Source organism: Nematolebias whitei, chromosome 16 (assembly GCF_014905685.2).
Source record: "Nematolebias whitei isolate Nwh7 chromosome 16, NemWhi1, whole genome shotgun sequence".
NCBI classification, from domain to species: Eukaryota; Metazoa; Chordata; class Actinopteri; order Cyprinodontiformes; family Rivulidae; genus Nematolebias; species Nematolebias whitei.
In genome coordinates, this window is record NC_056513.1 from 19,155,279 (window position 1) to 19,177,392 (window position 22,114).

The 22,114-nt window shown below is 38.4% G+C and overlaps 1 protein-coding gene across 1 annotated transcript in view; it reads right to left on the reverse strand.

Moving 5' to 3' along the window:
• Positions 1-15,110, reverse strand: part of LOC119422403 (voltage-dependent calcium channel gamma-4 subunit-like) — a 108,754-nt gene extending 93,644 nt beyond the window's left edge. Inside the window, exon 1 of the mRNA XM_037689771.1 lies at positions 14,888-15,110. Within this exon, the coding sequence (XP_037545699.1) occupies positions 14,888-15,110 (223 nt within the window). The remainder of the gene's footprint in view (positions 1-14,887) is intronic.
• Positions 15,111-22,114: the final 7,004 nt, after the last annotated feature.

The window sequence follows — 22,114 nt, forward strand, 5'->3', positions numbered from 1 at the left end:
TTTAGCAGTTTTAGGAGTTATATTTTGTCATTTTTCAAAAATGGACTTAGCATGAGCAGAAGATGAGACAGAAGACCATGGAGAATATTGTTTTTCCACACAAGGCAGCTGACGGCTCCATATAAGGTCAGAGAAATGTGTGTTTGTTTGCCCTGTGGAGCTGGTCCTGGTCTGTTTACATTCACACTGCACTCAAACCATGCTGAAGTTCTCTTCTACCGGACCGAGACCTAGGTTTTAGCCCGGGCCAGAGTTTGCCTTTTTGTTCCGTGACAGAGTTCCATGGCGCGTTCACACTTCCCTAAATGAACTGGACTTTCTAGGAAAACAAGATAGAGTTCGATTAAAGCAGACTAAACTGGGCTGATGTGAATGTACCCTAAGTGTCTAAGACACACAGACCACTTTGAAAGAAAAATTGGGTATCTGGGGACACCTTTTTTCTACTAGGTCCAGACTGACCGTCTTTGGATATGTTATTGTGGGGCTTTGCATGATTTGTACGCATTGGTCCGGTTCCAATCTGACCCTGTTTAAAGTGTTAAAGGAAGAGGTTTTTACTCCTGTTTTGTTCAAAATACAAGTACAGTCAACCCTAGTTTTTCACTGGAGTTATATTCCAAAAAGAACCCGTGATAGGCGAAATACGTGAAGTAGTAACCTGTATTTTTTTTTACAATTATTATACAATGAAATACTCCATAATATATTCAAACCAAAGAACAAAACCTTTTTACAGGCCCAAGCATTTGTTTAACAAATAAAAGTACTGTATAAATGTTTTTTTTTACAAATATCTACTGTATTGGAGAGACTGTTTAACCAATCAGAATGTAGAACACAATGCATGATTCAAATCCGTGAAACAGCGAGACCGTGAAAGGTGAACCGCATTATAGCGAGGGTTCACTGTACCCAGAAAACCTAGGGTAAAAGTGTAGAGACACAAAACTTTCTGTGCTAGGTTGTGGCCTCAAGCCGATGACACTCTGAGTTTCATGTCCCTATGGCTCTGTTTAGGGGGGGGAACTCTGACCCCATTAAAAAAAGACAAGTACCCATAATTCATAGCGTGAATGGAAGAGGGACAAAAAGCACACAGAACCCAGTCAGGGCATCATACTGATCAGGATCTGTGAGTTTGGTGCTCCAACGACCTTGTTCACCAGATGCCACAGCCACTAACTGTGAAAACTTTCTAAAATTCTTCCAGGATAAAGTGGCCTCAGTCAGACAGGTCACTAGTTCTGTTGCTCCTGACTCCTCTGCTGTCTCTGTAGCTCCAGTCGTGTTTGAACACTTTCAACCAGTGTCCCTTGCCACTCTCACTGATGTTGTTCAACACATGAAGCTCACTAATTGCCCACTGGACGTTCTTCCCTCCAAGTTCTTGAAAGAGGTATTTAATTCTGTGGGTTTCTGTATTTTAACATTTTTAAACTCCTGCCTTCGTCTAGGAATTGTCCCTGCTGCATTTAAACATGCTCTGGTTAGGCCCCTTCTTAAAAAACCTCACCTAGACCCATCACTTTTATCAAATTTTAGACCTATTTCGCATCTGCCTTTTTTATCTAAAGTCTTAGAAAAAGTTGTTTTTATGCAGTTACAACTTGTTTTAGAAAACCATGGTATCTATGAAACATTTCAGTCTGGATTTAGAACCAGTCATTCTACCGAATCAGCCCTGTTAAAAGTCCATAATGACATTTCCATGTCCATGGATGTCAAGTGTCTCGTTGCTCTGGTGCTGCTGGACCTTACAGCTGCGTTTGATACAGTGGACCACGCTGTCCTGTTGTCTCGTCTCCAACATTACGTTGGAATTTCTGGTACAGCTCTCAAGTGGTTCACTGCTTATTTGACCAACAGAACGTTCTCTGTCATGCTGAATAATCTGTCTTCCTCCACTGCCCCTCTCTCTTGTGGTGTGCCACAGGGTTCTATTCTTGGTCCTGTCCTCTTCGCATTGTACATGCTGCCCCTTGGATCAGTGATAGCCAAACATAATTTTTCTTTTCACTGCTATGCTGATGATGTACAAATTTATTTACCAATGAAACCTAAAAACAGTAACCTTCTCACACCTTTTGTTGATTGTATTGCCAACATTAAACAGTGGCTTCATCTTAATTTTTTGTTTTTAAACGAAGGAAAGACAGAATGCATTTTCTTTGGTGATGATGCTCCCTGTAACATTGGTGCTCTGACATCCAAGTTCAGATCCACAGTTAAAAACTTGGGAGTGACATTTGATAAAGACTTAAAGTTTGACAAACAAATATCCTCTGTAGTCAAGGCCTGTTTTTATCAGTTATGTCTTTTATCCAAAGTTAAGCCTTTTTTAAATCGTTCTGACTTGGAAAAGGCCATCCATGCTTTTATAACTTCAAGGCTCGACTATTGCAATTCCCTATATGCAGGAATCTCCCAATCCTCCATTATACGACTGCAATTGGTCCAAAATGCTGCAGCTCGACTTTTAACCAACACCTCCAGACGTGAGCACATCACGCCTGTTTTATTTTCTTTCCAATGGCTTCCAGTCGATTTTAGACTTAAATTTAAAAATTTATTATTCACTTTTAAAGCTCTCAATGGTCTTGCCCCACTATATTTGTCTAATCTTGTAGCTGTCCGTGAATATAGGAGAACACTGAGATCTTCTAATACATTTCTACTTTCTATCCCAAAATCCAACTACAAACGATGGGGTGACCGGGCCTTTTTGGTTGTCGCACCCAGACTCTGGAACCAGCTACCTCAGGACTTGTGCACCATCACTGACATGGAGCATTTTAAATCTAAACTTAAAACCTTTTAATTCAGGCAGGCTTTTAATACCTAGTAGGTCTTTGACAATTTTGCTATGTTTTAATTGTAATTGTTTTTGTTTTTAACTGGCTGATTTTTTATTCTTGTTTGTTTTTAATTTCTGTACTGTTCAGCACTTTATGCACCTTTTGGCTGCTGGAAAGGGCTCTATAAATAAAGTTTGATTGATTGATTGATTTGATTGATTGATTGTTCAGGTGGGTAACGAGTACCCTCATTGTCCAGCGGACCACTACCCAGAATTCCTATCTGGAACATGCCAGCTCAAAAAATCCTTGTGGGCTTGATCAGGGCCTCAGGCTGGTGGGACTCTGTGATTTTGGCACTTCTACGACCTTGTTTAGTGACCTAACAAAACACCCATATTTGCCTTGTACATCATTACCCACAATTCCACACTGAAACAAGTTAGTGACACCAAACTTTAAAATCCAGTACTTTCCACCAGGCTGAACCTAAGCTGTGAATTTAGATCTTGTAGGTGGTTCCTAAGGTGTCAAAATGTCACATGAGCATTTTGGCGGGAAACTGCAAATTTGAACCAAAAAATATAATAAAAGAATGCAACTGCATCAAAAACTGCGGTTCGAGACTGAAAGCACTCAGAAAGTGTCAAGGATTGGCACATTGTCTCACTGGAGCTTCTGGTTTGAGTTTTGAACTCATTGTTCCACATACAACACATTTCTAATGATCGCAATGTAACTTCTGACAGCAAGTAACCAGGACCACAAAACTTTCAGAGGATATAACTGGAGACATGCTGATTGCACCTTGTGAGTTTGAACCCTTTGGGAGGTTCCTAAGGGGTCAACAGGCCCTCCAAATGTCAAAAGGTCAGGCCTTTTTGTAAGGATGGTACCATTTGGTGGGCTCTGTTTGTGTCTGTGTTTCCCTTGTGTGTTCCTCTTCAGTTTAATTGGTGTCACCCTTGTCTCGTCACAGCTGTTTGTAATCACGTCTCGTCCTGTCCTTGTATATAAGCCGTCTGTTCAGTCTTGTCCCTCGTTGCGTCGTATTCGTTGGGTATCTAGTGTTCTCCTGCGTCTCCTGAGTTTTCCTGAGCTTCCTGAGTCCCTTCTGAGTTTCCCTCCTGAGTCTTCTAGTTTATGTAAGTGTTGCTGCCACATCAGCTTATTGTTTTGTTACTTTTTTATTCATCATTAAAGTATTTAGTTTTTTAATCTGCCGAGTTGAGTCCTGTCTGCACTACTGGGTTTGTTCCTGTCCACCAAACCCTGACACTTTTTAATTAATACAAGTGATGGATGGTCCATAATTCCTAGAAAATAGGAGCTAGAGACACAAAATTTTCTGGGTTAGAGAGCAGCTCTCAGCTGATGACACCCTGGAAATTTGAAACAGATTGCATTGTCCTAGGGCAAGCTGTAAGGCCCTAAAGTTCAAGGCCTGTCATGTGATTTTGGCTTTTGTGCTTCCTATAGGAGTAACTGAGGAAGATGAGCCTGTACCATTGTAAAGATCTGGTTAATAGAAATCTATCAAGCCCGCTCTCATCTCTGCGAGCTTCCTAGAAGTCGCAGAGCAGCCCAGAGTGTGTGAATGGAGGCCTCACACACAACAGTGCAAATAGACATGGCCTCTGTGCATGATGTCGTGCATGTGCAGGCCTGAAACTCTCCAGGCTCCTTCATATGTTTATGTTTAATGTATCCTGTAAATTTTAGGATATTGGCTTATTCCTTAAGGAAGTTAAAGCTTTGAATGTGAAGCTTGCTTTATTTTTCTGTAAGCACTTAGGGAAGAAGGATGTTTCTTGCATACGAGAACATTTTGGGTCACAGCTTCCCGTAACAATGTCCTACAAAGATGATCTTGTACCATTGTAAATACCTGGTTAATAGAAATCCAACAAGCCTTCTCTCATCTCAGTGCATGTTTTCTACAACCTTAAAATGCCGTAGAGTGTTCTAATCATGGGTTTCCTTAGCCTTAACATGGGACATTTAAGTGTCCCCCATGCATGCTGTAGTGAATGCACAGACATGAAACTGTGTAGGCCCCTTCATGTATTCAAGCTTAATATACTCTGTAGATTTGAAGCAGTTGAGTTATTCTAGAAGGAAGTTATACCACTTTGAATTTTGTAGCTCTTACTGCGTTTTTCAGACTACAAAGCACACTGAATTACAAGGCGCAATATGAATAAACCGGTCTGTTTTCATATCTAAGGTGATAAGACTCACTGTTGATTTTCAAAAAATTAAAGGATTGTAAATGCTAGGTTTAAGACTACTAGGTTTAACACTTTCCTTTTTGATAAATCGTATAGTTAGGGTTGGTTTCTTATGCCGCTATAGGCTTAAACTCAGGGCTTAATTTGTAAATTGATTGATGCCAGAACAGCGGGTGGGCCGCAGTGTGTGTGGGGCTCATTTGGGGGGTGGGGATCTGTGGGTTCTCCCACAGAAAATTTTGAATAACAGAGATACCATTTCCTGGAATCTGGTGTATTTCAACAGGTTGTTAAACATCAATATTTGCCTACAGTTGTAAACACTAGGTTAAATTACTGTTTTGGAGAGCAACAGTAGGTTGTGTGTGAATAGAGCAACTCTGATTCTGTCAGATGTCCTAACCCCCTCCCCTCACATCATGGTTCTGAGCTGAACTCTTCTCTGCTAAATCCAGTCCTGGTTGTTGCTCCTGCTCCATTCTCAAAGTGGCACCTTTTGAAGCACCTGAAGGCTTCTATTCTTGGTTGTTGGACAGTCCATCTATCCATCCATTTATTTTATCAAAGTAAATTGGACTGTCTTTAACATTTTGATCACTGTTTTTATTTTGACAAATAAGTGCCGTTGTTTTAAAACGTGATGTAATGTGAATAACATATCAAACATTTCTCGTGTTGTATTTTTTATTTATTTTACAGTAAGCTTTTAAATTTTTTTATGTCTGAAATATATGCAGGAGTTCAGACACCAGTAGTTGTGCGGGTGCTGTATAGAGCTGTCTGGAGATGCTGCACATAACGTGCACTGTCTGCAGGGCACGATGCAGAATGTGTTGGTTGAAGACACTTAAATCCTTGTGGGACATGCTACAAGGGGTGTTTTTCAGTGCACAACACTGCTGAGGAGGGACAATGAGAGGAAGAATAGAGGAGGATTCTACGTAGCACCTCTGTGTATCTGTGTATAAATGTGACCATCCTGTCACTCCGTCCTCACACCCCCTGCCTCCTCTCCTGCTCTCCTCCCAGCCTGGAGCTGAGTGAAATGGGTGGAGTGTCGGCTTCACCCAGCACCAGCCTGGGCAGGAGCGTGTGAGCGAGCCCGGTGTGCTGTGGCTGGAACATCCACTTCACAGACTGGATAACATTTTCTCTCGTATTTTTAATTAATAATCAAAATAAAAATTACTTTTAGGGGCAGAGATTTGAGTTGCCGGAGTCGATCAAACAGTTACTGGAACATAGCATATTGCAATAATGTGGGAAGTGTTTATAAAGCCTTAATGTAGATATATAAATACTAAAATAAACTACTTCTTACTACAACGACTACTACTTGTTCTACTATCTCTACTTTGTGTTTTTTTCACTTATTGTGTGTGTGTGAGAGTGTGTGGGGATCTGGGAATGGAACCTCCACAATATACAAGGGACTATTGTATATGAATAAAATGAATTGTATTGAAGTGAACTAGGCAGAAAAATCAAACTTTAGAATTGCATTCTTGGAGTCAGGTCGCACTTATACCCTGTGAGCTTGGTACAGACTGGTGCATTATAAGGAGCCTTCAAATGTGCTGTGGGACTTTGTTGCTGGTGATAGGAAGTAGCTAAAGCTACAAAATTTGAACTGGGGTATGTTGGAAGCACATCTAACACATATCCAGTGTGAAATGTGATGGAAAAGCATGTGAAAATGTTGGAGTTACAATTGGTCCTTTTCAACATTGTACGCAGAGAGTCCTTGGACTCTGGGTGGCAGCTGCAGAGTGTGATTTCCTGTCCGGAGTGACACAAATTTCCCTTTGTTGGATAGGAGTAGGACCCTCATGGAGCCAAATAGTGCCTCGAGATGTGTCCTGTGCTTATTTTTTCACAATATTGCACATCCAACTGGCTTTTGAGTGTGCTTTGAATAGCCACAAGCATTTTATTCGTTTTTTTGGTGTCCTTAGGGTCAAAAGTCATTAGGTAGCACCCTGGGTCTTGTATTATTACAAAAACCAGGGTATGACAAGAAATAACTTTGGACATGGAACACCCAGACACATTAACATTTAATGTGACATAGTTTGGTGGAAATGATGGAATCCCAGTGAATGTGAAGGTTCTAGGTGCTTGCTAAGGGCTTAAAGGGCCATCTGAATATTTTTGTGTGAATGTTTGTGTTATTCCTGTTTCTGCCAGGATCACTTACAAAATTTATCTGCTCACCTTCCAATGCTTATACGGTAATGCACCATCTTATTTAAAAGAACTTCTCACCCCTCATTGTCCTTCACACACTCTGCTCTTCCAACACTCATCTTCTTCTCACTCCCAGGTCTCGATCCTGCACAACAGGAGACCAGGCTTTCTCCTGCGCTGCCCCTCGGCTGTTGAACGCCCTGCCTTCATATCTGAGGGCTCCACAGACCGTGACATGTTTTAAAAAGGGTCTTAAAACCTTTCTTTTTACCCAGTTTTTTAATTCATTTTACTGTACTTTTTTTTAAATTCACCCATAGTTCCTTTTTGATTATTTCATCAGCATTTTGTGCATTTTAAGTTTTTTTTTTATGTGTTCATTCTGAGGCGTTATCCTCCTGGTTGTTTTGCTCTCGGTTGCTTTTATGGTTGCTTTTATCCTGCTGCTATCTGATGTTCACTTTTTGTGACACTTTGAGATTCACTGTGAATGTGAAGTGCATTACAAATAAAAGTTATTATTATTATTATTTATTACAAAATCCACTGTATAAACAGTCATATTAATTAACATGAAACACCCAGACACACCAAAAAAATAACAATATAATTTATATTTGATTATATTTTGAATACATTGTATCAAGTGAAGACCTACCACATGGGCTGTCATGCAACTAGGAAGCTGAAATTCACCAAGCAACTTCATCTATAGGAGCTTAAAAGACCTTGTAAATTTCAAGCATTTACCTTATTGTAGCGGGACGTTGTTAGTTTTTTTTAATTTGAAGGTCAATTTTTATTTTTTTAGCTGCCTAAAATGTATTGCATACACACCAAATTGTAATCAAAATTCCAACAAGAAAAAAGGCTGATGATTTCCTGTATGTTTCACAAAGATTTGTTCAGTGGTTCAAGTGATAATTTTTAAAAGGTACAAAGATTTATTTGGCTTAAGCTGAACATTTAGGACTGACGTGTACCAAACTTTTACCTGTTCTAGAAGCAAATGATATGATGATTTCCTAAAACCCATGTTGTTCATTTGAACTGAAACTAATTGAGCCCCATAGGCAGAGTCCCATTCACCAGACACTTGCTGATGACCCCCTCTCCCAGGCCTGGCTCCAGAGTGAGATCCCAGTAATCCACATTCAGCAATCTCCTTGATTTTGTCTGTCCAAACAATTTTTTTTTTACCACAGTTGTTGATCATTTGAACAAATAAATTATTTGGATGTTTGCTAAGAAATAAATTAGCATTGGTAGCAATACAATGGCACAACTGGTAAGGCTGCTACCTCTCAGTGAGCAGGCTACCCTAGTTTAAATCCTCATCCAGGGGCCTTTCTGGGTGGAGTTTGCATGTTCACTCCATGCATGTGTGGGTTTTATCTGGGTACTCCGGTTTCTTCCCACAGACTAAAAACACGTATGTTATGCTAATTGGTAACAATTATTATCCCTGTTAGTGAGTGAGTGAATGGTTGTTTGTCTTGTTTTTCTCTATGTGGCCCTATGATGGGCTTGTGACCTGTCCAGGGTGTATCCCACCTCTTGCACAGAGATTGCTGTTTATAGGCACCAGCAACCCCACGACCCATAATGGAAGACACGAGTAAAAGATAATGGATGGATAAAATAAATTGCCAGTGGTGTCCTGAAGTAGGTCAGCTACTGTTAGACTGACTGACTGTGGGCTGGAGAGGAAGTCAGAGGCATTGATGCTATGAATATATCAGATGGTCTGTACACAATCAGTGTTGGATTTGGACTTGTGCAATTATTTATAGATTAAAACCCTTGTGAATAAATTTACTAGCTAAATAAAAGAAATAATTAACTTTAAAAATATATACTATGATGAAGTCCAAATGCCAATGGTCAATATATTCATTCAATTGTCTAACTCTGTTCTGCTATTTTTCTCATGAAATAAATTTGACAGCTTAAATTTATCAAAATGTAGTGGGACATAAGTGATAATGTACTGTGCATCACCACTGTCATATTTTTTATTTGTATTTCTTGTTAGTTTCTTTTACTGTGTTGTAGTCCAGGTTCTCAAATGGTAAACCTAATAATGAGGTTACCTTGGTAATTAAGGCACAATTTTGTGAGAAAAGGGACTAGATGAATAAGCAAGATAAGAAACTACCCCATGACATTCCTTTAATTTAGACCATACACAATATTCCACTGGACATATATCTTTTTTGTTTGAATGTAATTTAATTTAATTGGCTTTTTTGTGGTGCTATATAAAATTTTATCAAGGTCAAGTTGTCTTTTTTGTCATTTTTGTCATTCATTTATGGTTTTGTTATTGTTTTAAACATTTTCTTTTAGATATTTAATACATAGACAACAGCTGATTTTTCATTGTACTCATAAGGAATTAAAGCAACTATAAATCACCTGTAAAATTTGTATTTGGAATAAATTAGTAATTGGATATTCTAATGTTAATGACATACAGCAAATGCATATTGATCAATTCAAGGAGTTCAGTTAATTTACTTTTTGTAGCATAATTACTTAAATGCACATTGCTATACAGACCATGATAGGTGGAGATATGGAAATAGGAATATATTTTAATAAACTGTAAGCAAACAAGTCCAAAAAGTTAATGTAAATCACAAGAATATTTAGTATACAATGCTTTTGACATGTTAAAATAGTATTTGAAAATATAGTGCTGCTAATTTGCTGACACTAAGATTATAACTTTCAAAAGACAATATTTTTTATCAGTTTTTTAGAACAGTTTTCATTTTTGCTTAATCCATGTGCCCATTCATTTGTTTAAATTTTTTACATCAGGCAAAACATGGGCTACTATGTGGTCCTACTTATAGTTTAAGTTTCTATTTTATGATTCTTTATCATCAGGCATTACATAGGCCACCTATGAAGTTTAATGCAGTTCTACACACTCCCACTAGGGACAACATTGAGGTATACACAGATTTTGTGGGGAGGCGAGGGGCGAAACCATACACATACACAAAAAAACCTATTTTAGTGACTTTTTGGGACGTTTGAGATTTTTGGATTAAAATACATTTTGGAGCGTGCTGAATGCGATTATAAGGTTCTCTAATTGGGGACCGTGGTTTTGGTCCCCACTTGCCAAGGTGTCCCCAAATGACTGGTGTGTAAACGTGTTCACGACCCCAAATATAACATAAGCAAACGCACACACACACACACACACACACACACACATACACACACACAGCTTCAGAGACGCAAACTTGAGATTATTTAAAAAAGGAGATTGTCCAATCATATGCATTTATTTATTTTCACAGATTCATAGAGATAATTCCAGTTCCTTAAGTGGGGTTCTGTGGAAAGGCTTGGAACAATTAATATCTTACCTGCTGTGGATAGCTCTTTAAACAACCTCAGCTTGGAGATATTGAGCTGATTTGTAGGCTAACAGCTAGTAACACAATGTGAGCAACGTGAAGTCATTTCACATAGCAACTCATGTGACTGTTGTTTTATAAACCTTTACATCACTGTCAATCTTACATGCTTGACATAGAATTTAGTGATTATTTGAAAGCTCAAATAGCAGCAGCAGCTAGTTATAGCATTTCTGGCGTGGCATGGTACACTTCCGGTAAGAACATCATATTTCTGCCTAGGCCTGTCACGATAACAAATCTTGCTGGGCGATTAATTGTCTCAGAAATTATTGCGATAAACGATAATATTGTTTGATATTTAACAATAATTGGTAATTGTCAAATTTAAGAAGAAATGTTTAATTTGTTTTGAGTGTAGTACCTTTTTTCGACCACTGAATGGCTGTATAAGACTATTTGAACCAAATGATGGATAGTGAGGGAGCGAGCAGTGTCTCTTTAAGAAAAATGGGAGGGAGGCCTCTTGACGTGATATGGGCTGTCTCCATTTCCTGTTTTCGGTTCTCAAAATGGCAGACGCTCGGTGTAGTTTGAGCTCTTTAGCATGGTATTTTTCAAACAAACCTTTTCAGTAAATCAGTCAAGTTCTCAGCTTCTTTTTGCAGAGAAAAACAACTTTTTACACGTAGGCACGAGTTTCAACCATGAATTTTGGCGCCTCGACGAGACTGAGGTTTTTTGTTCCTGATGTCAGACTGTTAGCTTAGCTCGTAGCTTAGCTTCTCAGCTTAGCTGCTTTTAACGATCCAAAAACGCAATTTTGTCAATTTAAAATGGATTTTAAGGAGAAAAGAGAAAGGGAGGGGTCAGTGAAGAACACCAGAGTTGAGCTTTTTGTCATCAAGTGTCTTCAGTAGAAAGAGACACGAAGAAACGATGAAGCCAATAAATGAAAATGAAGTTGATCATTTTTATTTATCATGTGATTAATTGATTTATTGTTTATTGCAACAGGCCTATTTCTGCCTTAATGTAAAAGTGATGGCAGCATGAACATTTATGCACGAGCATTTAATTAAAAATTGTTTAAAATTTTCAGAATACCGCCTTGCTTTGGTCCTGCTAAGGCTAACCATCAATCCAGCCAGAAAAAACAACAACAATCCAGTGGAGCGACTCATCTGGGTGCTTAGCATCACTTCAGCATTCCCACATCTGTTCAGGAGAAACACTTTGACTGGCGCTAAATGAAACTCCTCATGTTTGATAAGAAAAGCAGCATCGCTTTGAACCTTTTAAGTGCACCAAAAAATATCCTGCCATGCAAACAATTTTCTATTGTCAATGTCAGGCAAAGATCAGCAGTGATTTATAGAAAAACAATCACAGATATTGTTAAAAATTCACCAAACTAAACTAAACGTAACCTGATGTGTCCAAAGCTGAATCCCAGGAGAACATATTTTTCTAACTCGTCACATTTGTCTTTTAATGAGTTGCTTTATTTTGTCATTTTGGCTGTCTGCACAAGTGGAGGTGCCAAAAAAATAATTAAAGAATTATTTGGCAGCATTTTTGCCCAACAGTTGAATTGACTTTTGTTGTGAATTAAAATAAATAAACTGAATTTAATTATTCAACCAATAGCTGCAGAAGTGTTTAAATATTTTACCTTAGTAAAAAAAACCCAGTCAGTTCAGTTTAAAAATACTCAAAAACAAGTAAAATCTACTTTAGTAAAAGTTCAAGTAACCTCTGACTTCCACACATCTGATTTAATTTTTCTGTTGATGAAGTGATGATTTATTTACATAAAGATGGAATAAAGCTGTTGACAATATTTACCATTTAAATCCTCTTTGGCTGGACTGAAACTATAAATCTCCCCTTCATGTCACCCCTCTCTTTTTAGAGAAGCAACAACAACAACAAAAAAAGCTAAGTGGTATTATTTACATTTCTGCTGGGCAGAACCAGGCCCACCTTCACTGTTATTTGCACAATACTTCCAGCATTGCTTATTTTCATAACGTAGCTCCGTTTCATTTCATTAAAACAATGGTTCCCAACACTGGTCCTTGAGGAACACCATCCTGCATGCTTTACTTCCTCAAGTTCGACAGAAGCCTGTTAATAACCCTTTCATTCAAATCAGGTGTGTTGGAGCAGAGGAACAACTAAAACAAGCAGGGTGGTGTTCCTCAAGGACCAGTGTTGGGAACCACTACTTTAAAGTGAAGTTGTTTAAAAAAAGCTTTCCACAATGAGTAAGATATTATTTAATAAAAATATTTCCACAACATCCCACTTCAAAAGAGTTGACCAATCTCATTATTTGCTTGGAGGACTTCATATATTAAGGTTGAGCGCGTTCGGAATACAAGAATGTTCCTTAAGTGGAAGTTCTTGTTACATTTCAGCATGACTTGCTGCAACGCCATTCACCCATTTGTGTCGTTTCTTTAAAAAGTTAATTTTCTGCCAGTTGCTCCCCTTCAGGGAACTGCTGGCTTCTTCTGCGAGACATGGTCCTTGCATGACTGAGACGTAGACACGAGCCTCATTTCTCCTGTGAAGTCAGCAGCATCTCCTGAGGCGTAACCATCATTTACACTGCTCATTTGACTCAATGCGACTGGTTCGCCTCCATATTACCCACAGGCAGGAAAATCCCCAAAGACTCAAACAAATTAACCCCTAAAAGGCAGGAAGTGAAATTATATTTTGTTAAAGTACAATTGGAATAAAAAAGTGTCTAAATTTAGATAAACTTGTGGATATTTGATTTAAACTGTTCTGCGAGCCAAAACGATACGTTTGTTTCTGAGTATGGAAGATAAAAAGATATGTAAGAGAAAGGCCAAGTTACTTGCATTTTCTGCTTCATGCGTAACACCCCTTCACAGGGAAAAGTGAGCGATGTTGAAGAACACTCTGCAACCCACTTCAAATCTGTTGCAGTCTCTTACGGAGCGACGGGAGAAGGGATGTGTCTTTTGATTAACTTTACATGAAATCCATAAATAGCTTTGGGATTTTTCACAAGAAACTCCAGGAGGAGTCATTGGAGCCTGGAGTGCGACTTCGCTAATGACTGCATTCATCAGTGTATGAGACAAAAGTCTGGGTGAGTGCTGCCTCTTCACCCGGACCAGCAGCCACAACACTACTCCTGATGCACCATTAAATTGGATGGAAACACACAACAGGCACGCTGCTTAACTCTGTTTTGGAGAAAGAAGTTTGTCGCTCAGTTGTGTGAATGTATGTATGAGTTGTTTTTACTCAGATTTAGGATTGTTTTCGAGTTTTAGACTAAGATCATCAGAAAAAGAGAAAAGACAGAGATTTTAATCGTTTTGGTGAAGCTCAATCTTCTGCAACATCTCAAGTTGTCTCATTCAGAGTATATGCTGTGAATAACTGTCCGCAACACGCAAACACCAAACTTTAGGTTAATATCTGTAAAACTGACTGAATTATAATAATATTTGGGTTTTCTAATGTCAGTTGGCCGTTCAAAGGTTCAATGCTCCAAAGGTTATTGAGTTGTAGATCTACTTCCAGGTGATGAGCTGATGAAGGCTTCATTAAAACACATTCCACGGTTCATGAGATATTTTGTTAACAGACAGACACATGCACAGAGGCTTGAGCAAAACCATCATCAGCATTCGCCGAACAGTTCTTTGAGGTGTTTTGCTCTTCGGTTGACGAGAGCAGTTTCAGCACCATAAGAACCAGGAAACGGCGATGCTGAACCAGCTCAGCTATACCTTCATGTATCAGCAGATTGATCACAATGATTTGGCTTGAATCCAATAAGGCAGCAAGTGTGTGAGCAGACATGTCAAAACAATATCGACCTGTTGTTCAAAGGCAAGATGCCCAGCCTCAAAGCCCTCTGGGATCAGAGACAAACCAACAAAGCAGCAGCTCCTCAGAATATAGTGCAATACGGGGTTCCCAAGAAAGCCTTTATTACAATTGGCACCTTATAAATCACAGCTTGAATCTAATTATGTAATGCTCAAACAGGAAAAACTGACATGTCTTAAGCGGTTTCATTAAACATAAGACAAGTCAGCTTTTGAGAAACACCCCACAGTTAAAAAAAGATGCTACATGCTGGTTAAAAGATAATTTGCATCACCTCCCAACCTGAGGAGGTCCACAAACAGGCGCACAACCATTGTGTCAGTTTCACCTCCCAAACTCTTAATAAAGGACTAATGAGCTACAAGAAGATAAAAAAGTCCGTGCTCATAAAATAACAGATGAGACCGTTTACCTTCTATACAGCAGATCCTCCACAGCCCGGAGTGCGTCATGTCGCCTTTGACTTTCTTGGTTTGCATCTGGGTCTCATCCGTGGTGACATTGGTGGCGTTGCAGATGTACGCGCGGGAGTAGAGCCAGTAGTCGGTGCCGATGGCGATGGTCATGAGGCTGAAGGCGGCGAAGGCCCCCACCACGGCCAACAAAGTCTGAACCCCTCGGTCACACCACGCCATGGCGTCTCATACCCCGGTGCGCATCATCCAAAGGCGGCTTTTTACGCGCGCGGCGACGACAAGAAGCGCGTGATGCCAAACTGGAAAACACCAAGAGTCGATCCTTTTGGGGCTTCTCTTTTCTCTCTCTCTCTCTCTTTCTGTAAACTTCAATGTGAGTTCAGTCGGAGACGCAGCGCGCGGATGTTGGCCGCTTTTGTTTGGTTCTGCTGAGCGCGACGATCATCCTGTCCACAGGTGGAGATGCGCCTCAAAACTCACAATCTGGAAGCATTGTAATAGAAAAAAACAAACAATTTAGTTGAATTAAAAAGCTAAAATGCCGCTTGTTAAATCTCCAGTGATCAACGCGCAGCGACGCTTTGTGTGAAGCGCACAATGGATGCAGCATCCAGACCACACCTTCCGCTCCGACCATGAGACGAGGAGAACTGCTGCCTGGGAGACAAAACATCATTAAAAGCAGCTTTGCTCTTATATGGGCGTTTTACGAGGGGGAGGGTGTGTGTGTGTAAATTGTTAATGTCAAATTAAAGCATGATAAATAAAAGGAATGCCTCAGCATTTACATCCAGTCTGTGCGTAAACAAAAAGTCTTTACAAAGCTTTGGAGAATATTTTCCACCAGAGTGGAAACATTTAATTTATAGAACTGAAGCGGTTTTAAATTAGAATGTGTGAAATCTCGCTGCTCGTAAAGTAGAAAAATAAATAGTTTATTTTTGCCAAATGTTGGAGGTTTATGAAATCTGCTGGTCTGTCTTTTCCTTCACGCTGTGGGGTTTGTTTGTTTGTTTGATGGGTTTAGTTGAGTTTTTGTCATCTCTTTGACTGGGTTCCATTCAAAGACCCCATGCTTTACTTCCTTCAAAACAGAGAATAAGGGTCTGAATAAACCAAACAGATAACATTGGAGATTTTTCAGCACCAAAACAAAATTATTAAGAAGAAATGCTAAGACAGGAAATAAAAGATGAAATTAGTCCAAAATTTAAAAAAAGGGATAAAAAATAATTCTCTCTTTCACATGTTGCAGCATTTTTTTATTCTATTAAGCCCAATGCATGTTAAGCTTTTTAAGATTATTGTGTAATGAAAATAATAAAACAGGACTTTGATCATTTTTACTAAACTTTTCATCTGCAGACCTACAAGCACCATAAAGTTGTGGCTCCAACTATTAATGCACAAACAAAACTTTTACCGTATTTTTTGGACTATAAGGCACATTAAGCGAAACTAAAACATTTTGACAGATTTTTGAGCACCGTGCACCACATAAAATCGGTTCGAGGTCAGTAAGCACAACCAGAATTAATACATAAGGTGCACTGGATTATAAGGCGCACGGTTGATTTTTGATAAAATTAAAGGATTTTAAGTGCAACTTATAGTCCGAAAAATATGGTAGGTCAAATAACCAAGAACAAAAAAAAAAAAAAAAGACAAAAAGATTTTATAACAGTTATTTTTTTTTTTTTATCCATTTATAGCTTCTGTTTTTTTTTTTTTTTTTACATTTTTAGAACAATTAATGCAAAAAAATTTAAATACTATAAATTTTCTTTGAATTTCTGGAAATCATCTTATGCCCCTTCACTTTGGGCTGTTTCAAAGGTGAGTAGAATAAAGTCAGTGTTTCCAACTGTATGCAAGAAACTAGAAGATATTTTAGATACAGCCTCAGGGAAATTAAAGAAACCCAAATTAGTTTGGTGTAAAATTAATATGTCATAAAAACAAACCACACGAACCTTAAAAAAATGGACAGAAACTGGAGGAAACTGCTTGAATAATGACAAAAGAAGAAAAAAAACCAAAGTCACAAACAATAACTCAGATTCAGTGTTTCTCATTCAAAGTCGTGTCAAGTTTAGAGCGGTCGTTGGAGATTTTAGTTTAGTTTAGTTTATTATTTTTTTAAATATGTAAAAAAAATATATATATACAGCATGACGCATAATGTCCAAACAAAATATTGTTGCATAACAAAAACCAGTAATAATCATATGTTTATGAGATAATTTGAACAGTTTTATGTTTGGACATGTCTTAAGTTCAATTTTCAAATTATTCCACAGTTTGTCTCCACGTACTGATACACAAAAGTTTTTTTTCTAGTAGTTCTGAATTTGCATATTTTAAACTAATTCACCACAATTTATACATTTTCTCTTTAGTCTTAAACAGGTTTTTGAATGTTTTCCGGTAATTGTTTATTTTTGATTTTGTAAAGATTAGAGACGTCTCTAGTTGCACTATAATGAACTTTGATCATTTAGATTTAACAAATAGTGTATTAGTTCTTTCTAAATGGATTATTATTATTGCTCTTTTATGTAGTATTGTTACTGTAGTGCAGTTTTGTAATTATTGCCCCAGATTTCTGCACAATAACTTAAATAAATTAAGATTAGCGAACAGTGCATGTGCTTTTTATTCTATGAGCGTTTAAGGAGGTGATATTTCTTGAGACTTTACTTTGAACATAATGATGTGTGGTTTCCAGCTGAGTTGACATCTTTGTTCTGACATTGATAAATTAAATTAACGTGATCAGAAGTTCTGTTGAACTTTGTTCTTGTTTCTGCTCTCCACCCTGGGTAACATGCTAATGGTGCCGTTTGCATTTTGTTCTGCTAACTGATGCCTTTCTTGTCAGCTTCCTTCTTCCTACTTTTCTCCATGCAGGTTTTGGCTTCTGCTAACTGCAAACTTTCAATGACCTTTTTTTGACTTCTCTTACAAAAATAGCACTTTGGGTGTCAACAGCGCATGTCAACTGGAGTTTCTTTTCTTGGAGTATAGATGCCACAGTCTGGCCTTTCTCAAAGAGATGCAGCCTTCTGCCTGCTGCATCATTAGAGAATGAGCCAACGCGCCCTTTCAATAGCAAACTAGAGACCTTCTCAGGGAAGCATTTGAAATGGTTTTGGCTAATTCAGATTGATTTTGGCAAAACTGTGGGGTGAAGACAGAAGCATTTGAATTTGGAATCATTTGAAAAGGGAATGAAAATAAAGCCAGCCAATTTTGAAGGAAACACAGTTAATTGGTCTGGGATTAAAGTTTGTTTCTATAAGAAGAGAGGGAACTACGAGTATGTGAAGGATGCTGAGCACACACCAGCTGAGAAATGTTGCGAAAGTTCACCTCTGGATTAAAAAAAAATCTGTTTTAGTATTTGAGTGTTAGAGAATCGTGGTTTTATTTGTAAGATCAAAAGTTAACCAGCTATCCAACACTCTCAAACTGATGCAAAACAAGAAAATAAATGAATATATAAATGAATAAATGAGGCCACTCCTTGTCTGATAATAAACAATAAACTTCTTTGTGTTTCCAGGAAAATAGCAGCAACTTTTAGATAAAAACAGACAAACGATTGGGGGAAACTTCTGCTTCAAACTCAGTGTGTGTTAGAAACGCCTGCTGTTATCAGGAGCCAGATGCTGCTAATTAAATAAACTTGATAAAAAAAAAAAAAAAATCACCTCTCCAAAATCAGAAGTTGTTCCAGTCTGCTGCTGAAATCACTCAGGTGTGTCGAAAAGCAATGACAAAAAAATAAAGTCGTCAGAAATGATCTCAGAGAAATGAGAGATAATTAAGGAATTGATTTAATGCTGTTTTCAATCAACTTGACAGTGGAAAACATTCAGCAACCAAAGTGGAGATGTTTGGGCACGGTGGTGGAGGGGTGATGGTCAGGGCTTGTTTTACAGCTGCAGGATCTGAGTCCAACTACTTCTCTGAGTCACAAAGCAGAGCAGGTGAAGGTTTGAGGATCCAGATGCAGACATGCCAGATGGCTTGCTTGGTGATGAAAATGCAACTTTTTGGTAGAACAGACACGAGTTCAACACGATACGAGGAAGTGACAAATAAACAATAGAAAACAGCTGTAAATGCACAGGGGGGGTGGAGACACATAAAATGTGTGTTCTAATTAATAATTCAGGGCAAGTGGGATAAGAGGAAGTGATATTGCACACTAAAACAGGAAACAAAATGGAACGTGGACACAGATTTCGTTACACAAGAAAAACCAGAATCAGGGTCTCACTGTGGGGCTCTGTCCACATTCTGGGGTCAAGCATGAGGTCATCCGTCCAACAGATCCTACTGGCTCACACAAGACTGTAGCAGCAAATTTACAGCAAAATGAATGAACAAGTAAAGTGAATGATGAGGTCATGCAGAATAGACAGTAACTGGTTCATGCATCTGAATCAGCTGTTTCCACACACAGCTTCAGCCTTTATTGTGTGAATGAAACATTCACACTCTTGTGATCCATTTTTTTTCTGTACGTTTTTTGGCATCTTTGTCGTTCCACAAGTTTGTTCTATTTCAACAAATCAAAATGTTCAGCTCTTTCAGGACAATCGTGTTATGACTTCTGGTATTGGTGCCATTCTCATATTTTTGAAATATTTAGCCTTTTCTGCCACGTTTTTCCTCCTCATTTTACATCCTTCAAATCTTTCGATCTGTTTACAACCGTTTACTGCTCCTTTCACATTTTGTTCCAGTTGAGCTTCCTTGTGCAAATTTTAAGTTTTCTTTCAGCTACTTTCAGTTAATTTCAGCTGTTCTTTCAGCTGTTTTTTGCTCCTATCAGGATCTTTCTGCTAACTATATATTTTTTCTTCTTTTAACTTCTTTATGCTAATTTCAGCTATTGAGCTAATTCCATAATGTTTGCACTCATTTAAACTTTTTTCAACCAATTTCAGCTAAAATATGCACTATTGATTTCCTTCTGGTAATTTAGGCTCCTGTCTGCTTTTTAGCTAGTTTTTGGCTGTTTTTGTTGTTGCTAATTTCAGCCTTTTTTTAATTTTTTCAGATAATTTCCGCTTTTTGTGCTCATTTCTGCTTCTTTCAGCCTGATTGGGCAAACATGTGTTCTTTCTGTTTTCTTCTGCTAATTTAAGCTTGTTTTACCTTTTTTTTTTTTTTTTTTTAGCATTTTTTAATTAATTTCAGCTCTTTTCAGATAAATTCAAGTTTTTCCTGGTTATTTCAGCTATCAGCCGAATGAACTTCCTTATGCTAAATTTAGCTTCTTGTGTTGCTTTCAACTTATTTCTGCTAGTTTTCGTTATTTCAGCTATTTACCTGTTTTGGGCTAATTTTAGCCTTTTCAGCTTATTCCACATTTTTTGCACTTGTTTCAACTTTTTCCAGCCTAATCCAGATAATGAGCTCTCTCCACTTCTGTCTGGCAATTTAAGCTTCTTTCTGCCATTTCAGCTACTTTTCTTTTTTTTTTTTTTGGGGGGGGGGGGGGGTAATTTCAGCTGTTTTTCAGCAAGTTCTTCTGCAATAAGCATTCACACTGCATTTTTGCAGGAAATGCAATTTCTCTAGTTTCTTTTTCTCTCTTTTCTTTGTTCTTCAAATAATGACCTGTTACAGTATTTGTCATGTAATTTTTAATTTTAGGAACCATTTGTTTAATCCTCAGACATAATAAAGATAAGACAACCCCCCCTCCCTCAGGTTTTTTTATGCAAAAGTCTAAAATTGAACCAAATCGCACTAACTTTCTGTGTTTTGGTTCAGTTTTATTAGCCATTCTCGTAGTTATTTTCTTATTTGTTTCTCAGCGGCTCCAAAGCGTTTTCTGAGTTCCTGTGACAAATGTAAATGTTGAGAACCCAAGAGTGCAAGAAAAATAAACTTTACTAAACAGAGGCAAAACCAGGAGTTACAGGCTAGTTTCTAAAAGTATACTAAAGAAACCTTCGGATGATGATGGAAAATGAGCAGCAGCTGATTTTAATCAGCAGGACTTCCAATAATCAGAATGTGTTGAACATCAGAAACGAGCTGTAATTTTCTAGCGCTATTCTCATTCAGAGAACAGCCGAATATTGTCCCGTGTGTCAAGCTGTCCTGACTTTAACAGAGAATACCCAACACAAAAATCATTAAAACCCAACCATACTGTTAATAAATATATATAAAACTATCTAAATTACACTAAGTTGTTTCAAATGCATAAAGATAAAACCCACAGAAATAGATCCTCATCACTCCTGATGATCAAATCAACTAAATTAGCATCAGTGAGCTGTTCCTCCTCTGGACTTTAAACATGATTAAAGAGAAGTTGTAAACACTTTCTGTTACCAGATTGACTCCAGTCTGCTCTGTGTTCTGCCTCTAGGTTCAACATTCAAAACTGCACCAACTCAATATTAGTCTTGAACCTTCGTTAATAAGAGTTTTAAAAAAAGAACCCCACTGAGCAGGCTGTGATTAAGCAAAGCAAGCACACCAAGGCTGCCTGCTGCAGTCACAAAAGGCGTCGTGTGTTCAGACGGAGTGGAGAGCAGAAGAAAGAGATAAAGACCGTGCGAGACAAAGCTAAAAGAAAGCAAACACGCTCAGTCCTCAGGCTGTCGGAGACTAGCTGTGCTGTGGCAAGCTGTGGTTTACATCAGCAACTTTTCCTTCACAGCTCCTTAGATTCTAAACTCTGAAATTATTTCAGAGGCAGCAGTTTGGCTGTTTTTCAGCTGCCATGCTTTCCGGAGTATAAGTCGCATCAGTCAAAAAAGCATCATCAAGAGGAAAACAAACATATATAAGTCGCTTTGGCATATAAGTTGCATTTATTATGTGCCACAGCTGACCCGTCGCGTTTATTATGCATTTATTATGTGTTTATTTAATGGTCAAAATAGCTTCATTTTGCCTGGGCGGTGCCATCCATCCATCCATCCACCACAGCCAGAGTCACTAGCTCTCCAGCGTTCCTTCGCCAGCACCAGCTGAGTGTTGCGAGTGCGCACAGGAGGACTCGCTGTTGCAGTTCTTAGAAGTTTAACAAGATTAACACCTATTTGTTTGCTCGACATTATAGCAAAGGTGTGTCTCAATTTAATTTTTCCTTAATAAATCCACTTTAATGGTCAAAACATCTTCATTTCTCCTGGGCGGCGCCATCCATCCATCCATCCATCCATCCATCCATCCATCCATCCATCCAT